Raw genomic sequence first — 5,182 nt, forward strand, 5'->3', positions numbered from 1 at the left:
TGTCACCCCCCTCCCCTGGAACCGGGGGCAGAGCGCCCTCCACGCCCCACCCTTCCTACGCCACTGTTCACCATTGGGGCATCTGGCTGGCCACTGTGAGAACAGGATGCTGGCCTGATCCAGACGGCTCTTCTGATGCTCTTATGCACACAGGCTCTGATTTTGTACTCAATTGTCCTTCCTGGGTGTTGCTTTTGAATTGAATTGTCCTTCCTGGGTGTTGCTTTTGCAAAGTTAACTTTTGCAAATTTCTTCTTGCAAAATATGCTTTGGAGTTTGAGGAATTCAAATCTGCTTTTATTTTTTGTGATTGCACAATATCTAGCTTGGTGAGTCTACGTTTGATGAAGAAGCACATGAACAGCTTTCAGAAATTGAAAGACTTTTACTTTTTCCTCCTGAAATGTCGGGCAAAATCCTAAATGCAGTCATACCTCGAGTTTGATTTGACCAAAATATCCCAAGTCATGCTACCAGTTTTTAGCACCCCTCATTTCGGGAAATGGAAAGTTAAAAAAGTTCACCACACTCTGCTGCGATAACCCTCACCACAAATGGCTTTTGCACCATCAGAGGCCCAAGACGCCAGCATACAAGAAGGTGCGTCAGAGAGGACCGTCTGCACGGATCTCCAGCAATGAGCTCCAGGTAACCCTTCAGGTCTACTTCCGTCCCAGATCAAGCCTGCGTGCTTTTTTCTGTTCTTCTTTTCTGACTGACACCTCTTTGTTCCCTCTTGTTCCCTCAGGGGCATGTCCCTAGAAGAACAGGGTGGAGGGTGGAGGAGGTGTGGCAGCAGCAAAGGGATATCTTCTTCTCGGCAGCTGAGAGAGCCCTTTCTCCTTGACAGCACAGCTTGAGGACAGGACAAGAAAAGGGCTGTGACCAGGTATATAATAAGGTCCCAGCAGAGCCCGGCAGGGACTTGGAACGGGAGTGTTCAGAAGCCTCCAGAGTTTGCCTGCAAGGATGAAAGCCTTCCTGGCTGTTGGGCTGGCCTTCCTGGCATCCTTACAACTAGGTAAGACTCATTTCTATCTAGGGGCTTGGCTGTGAAACTGGAATGGTTGTGCGAACTTGGAAAGGGAAGCTGAACCCCGCCCTCAAGGTGTCGTGGCTGGATGCGGCCACCCAAGGATTGAGAGTCTGGAGCTGCACTCTGTACAATCTCAGGGGTGCTCTACGATTTCTTAGAAATCGTGGAATTGCAGAGTTGGAAGGGAACCAAAGGGTCATCTAGCCCAAGCACCTTCGATGCTGGAATCACAACTGAAGTGGGGGGGGGGGGTTGGTTACTGGTTTCTTTGCGTTCTTGTTTCCATTATGTATTTTGGGTTTTTTATCTTGTATTTCTGTTGTGAGCCACCCTGAGATCTTGTTGTTCAGTCGTGTCCGACTCTTCATGACCCCATGAACCAGAGCATGCCAGGCACTCCTGTCTTCCACTGCCTCCTGCAGTTTGGCCAAACTCATGCCAGTCGCTTCGAGAACACTATCCAACCATTTCATCCTCTGTCATCCCCTTCTCTTTGTGCCCTCCATCTTTCCCACCATCAGGGTCTTTTCCAGGGAGTCTTCTCTTCTCATGAGGTGGCCAAAGTCTTGGAGCCTCAGCTTCAGGATCTGTCCTTCCAGTGAGCACTCAGGGCTGATTTCTTTAAGGATGGATAAGTTTGATCTTCTTGCAGTCCATGGGACTCTCGGGAGTCTCCTCCAGCACCATAATTCAAAAGCATCAATTCTTCAGCCTTCTTTATGGTCCAGCTCTCACTTCCATACATTACTACTGGGAAAACCATAGCTTTGACTATATAGACCTTTGTCGGCAAGGTGATGTCTCTGCTTTTTAAGATGCTGTCTAGGTTTGTCATTGCTTTCCTCCCAAGAAGCAGGCGTCTTTTAATTTCGTGACTGCTGTCACCATCTGCAGTGATCATGGATCCCAAGAAAGTAAAATCTCTCACTGCCTCCATTTCTTCCCTTTCTATTTGCCAGGAGGTGATGGGACCAGTGGCCATGATCTTAGTTTTTTTTTATGTTGAGCTTCAGACCATATTTTGCGCTCTCCTCTTTCACCCTCAGATAATAAATAATAATAATAATAACAACAACAACAAACTTGACAGGGCTCAACCTTTTTGTGATGCTGTGGGGTCCTCATAAGTAAGTTCTTGATTGGCTTCCGTGACAGGGGAATTAACGAAATTAATTAATTATTAGTAGTAATAAGAACTTTCAGCCTGTCATTTGACAGAGGGGAAGAACATGGGGTTGTAGGCAGTGTTAGGCCTACTCAGAGTTAGACCCATTGGCATTAATGGACGTGATCCACCTGGAATTATTAATTTCAGTGGTTCTACTCTGAGTAAGTCTCCGTGGCATGAACCCATGGTTTCTTGGTGCTTGATGCCTCGGAATGAAAGACAAAAGAAAGCTTCAACTTACAACTCATGAATCAGGGCTCACTAGATAGATCTGTTCAGGATGCGGGTGGCGCTGTGCTCTATACCACTGAGCCTCTTGGGCTTGCCGATCAGAAGGTTGGTGGTTCAAATCCCCATGACGGAGTGAGCTCCCGTCACTCTGTCCCAGCTCCTGCCAACCTAGCAGTTTGAAAGCACAATAGTGCAAGTAGATAAATAGGTACCACTGTGGAGGGAAAGTAAATGGTGTTTCCGTGCTTTCTGGCTTACGTCACAGTGTTCCATTGTGCCAGAAGCAGTTTAGTCCTGCTGGCCACATGACCTGGAAAGCTCTATGTGGACAAACGCCGGCTCCCTCGGCCTGAAAAGCGAGATGAGCGCCGCAACCCCATAGTCACCTTTGACTGGTCTTAACCATCCAGGGGTCCTTTACCTTTACCTAGATAGATCTATAGCTCAGTGGTGGAGCAGCTGCTTTAAATGCAGAAATTCCTGGGTTCATTCCCCAGCATTTCTGGGTAGCACAGGGAATAGAAACCTTCCTGAAACCATGGAGAGCAGCTGCCAGCCAGTGTAGGAAATACCGAGCTTGATGGGGCAATGTGCTTTGACTCAGTGTACAGCAGTTTCTGACGATCCTTGCAGCGATTTGGCACATTTAATTGTGTAGTGCAGACAGAAGCAAAGCCCCTCCACCGGAGGTGAAAACGCAGCTTCGGGTCTGGCACGCTAATTCCCTTTCCTCCTGTTACAGGGCTCTGTTTGCGGTGTTACACCTGCCAAGACCCTACCGACCTCAGCAACTGCCTGACTATCGCCAACTGCTCCGCAGACACCACACACTGCAAGACAACAGTGCACTCGGTGGATTCAGGTAAGGACGTGGGGACGCAACCAAAACCCTGGATCAGCCCTCCGCCAACCAGGAGCACCCTGGTTTCGGACCGCAAATCCCATTTGGCCATTGGTTCCACCGGCTGTTGCGAGTTGTAGCCCAGAACCCTGTGGAGGGCGCCAAGTTGGCGACGCCTGGCCTAAAGTGACCAGTGTGAGGATCTGTTCATCTCAACAGAAGGGGGCAGTTTCATGAACTGTGCTGCCTCCCTCCATTGAAGGCAGTGGGGTGTAGTGGCTAGAGTGTTGGAATGGGATCTGGGAGAAAATGGTTTGAATCCCCACTCACTGGGTGGCCTTGGGCCAGTCTCTCGGCTTAGCCTACCTTGGAGTAGAGTTGTGATATAAATGTAATGATGTTCATTACGACTCTGGTTAAATAAGAAATCAAGATGACAAACTTTTTATAAAAGAAACGGAAAATGGTTTATTGACTATTTACAAAAAAAAAACCTGTACAGATAAGAACATTGGCAGGATTATTGTAATAACCTGCCGTTATTATATATTTAACGTAGATGAATAAACGATCAAATTAAGTTAATTTGGATATGCAGAAAATATTAAAAATAAATTTAAGGACCCGCAGAAAGAGGGAAGTCAAGTCAAGTTCCAAAATGTTAAAATGATGGTATAATTATAGAAATGTATAAAACTGAAAATCATAAATAAAATATATAAAAAATTACGACACTGGAGCACTACAGGAGCTCTGAACAGGGTTGTAAGAAGCTCTAAGTGATTAATTAATCAATTTATATATTTTAAGCCCACTTGTGATTTGCACCCCATAATATTCAAGCTAGGCACACTGCCCTTGACAACTGAGCCACCACACACCTGGGACGCTTTCGCCTACGCACCCTTATCTCAGTCTTTCTCTGCCTCCCCATTCCCAAGGGAGCGTCACTGTCCCAAACTGTGGTGTGCATTGCATTCCAAGGTTGCAGAGAGATTTCCAGCCATCAGGAGTGCATCTCCTGTTTATTAGGTCCCATTGATCTACCTTGCATAGATCATCTGGGACATTTGGCAAGCCGTCAGCTAAACAAAGAACGTCCTCCTAACATCCTTAACAATAGGAACCAGGATATTTCATAAAATCACATAATTGTAGGGTTGGAAAAGGCCGCATGGGTCATCTAGTCCAGCCCCCTGCAATGCAGGGATATTTTTTGCCCAACGTGAGGCTCGAACCCATGTCCCTGGGATTGAGAGTCTCCTGCTCTACCGACTGAGCTACCTTGCCTATGAATAACAAGCCAGCAGGGCAGCGTCACTGAAAAGCCTCCCTTCTCCACCTTCTCTCATTCTCCCTCCAGGATACCCCTTTTTCGGAAACATCACCGTCACCAAATCCTGTTCCAAAAACTGCGTGCCTTCTGAGCCAGATGGGATCGGTGAAACTCGCCCGGTCTACTGCTGTGACACGGAGCTCTGCAACACTGGCTCCGGGCAACAGGCCAGAGCCACAATCTCCGCCACGGCTTTTATAGCTGCCCTCGCTTTCGGCCTCCTGTGCACCAGACTGTAAGGCTTCAGGAAGAGGGCGGGTGGATTTTGGAGGAACATCGCCCAGGAAACAGAAGAGGGGAAGGGGGGGGAAACTTGGCCATATAATCTAGAGCAGGAAAACGTCAGCAATTTCCTGGCTGTTTCCAAAGGTTTGTTGCCGTTCTCCCTTCAAACGGACATCAAGGGGTTAAGAAAACTTTGGGGAAATAATTGCACAAAAGAGTGAATAGCAGAGCTGCATAATCAGCACGCAGAGCGCCTTCTGCCTGTAACCTGCTTAGCAGTTTAAAAACACTAAAAATTATTTTAAGGCCTACCCTACAGGGTTGTTGTGAGGATGGGCCAGATCA

The 5,182-nt window shown here is 47.5% G+C and overlaps 1 protein-coding gene across 1 annotated transcript; it reads left to right on the plus strand.

The window, feature by feature from the left end:
- The first annotated feature begins 969 nt into the window (after window positions 1-969).
- On the plus strand, window positions 970-4,919 carry LOC117050488 (ly6/PLAUR domain-containing protein 2-like). Its single transcript, XM_033156155.1, has 3 exons — window positions 970-1,021; window positions 3,178-3,297; window positions 4,640-4,919. The coding sequence occupies exons 1-3, from the start codon at window positions 970-972 to the stop codon at window positions 4,849-4,851; spliced, it is 384 nt and encodes a 127-aa protein (XP_033012046.1). The 3' UTR covers window positions 4,852-4,919.
- The last annotated feature ends 263 nt before the right edge of the window (window positions 4,920-5,182 follow it).

Source organism: Lacerta agilis, chromosome 7, assembly GCF_009819535.1.
Source record: "Lacerta agilis isolate rLacAgi1 chromosome 7, rLacAgi1.pri, whole genome shotgun sequence".
Classification (NCBI taxonomy): domain Eukaryota; kingdom Metazoa; phylum Chordata; class Lepidosauria; order Squamata; family Lacertidae; genus Lacerta; species Lacerta agilis.

Excerpts from the sequence above, each read along its gene's own strand:
- LOC117050488 (XM_033156155.1), top strand. The coding sequence starts at position 970 with ATGAAAGCCTTCCTGGCTGTTGGGCTGGCCTTCCTGGCATCCTTACAA. Across the intron at positions 1,022-3,177 it reads CCTGGCATCCTTACAACTAG|GGCTCTGTTTGCGGTGTTAC; the intron begins GTAAGACTCATT and ends CTCCTGTTACAG. Across the intron at positions 3,298-4,639 it reads AGTGCACTCGGTGGATTCAG|GATACCCCTTTTTCGGAAAC; the intron begins GTAAGGACGTGG and ends TTCTCCCTCCAG.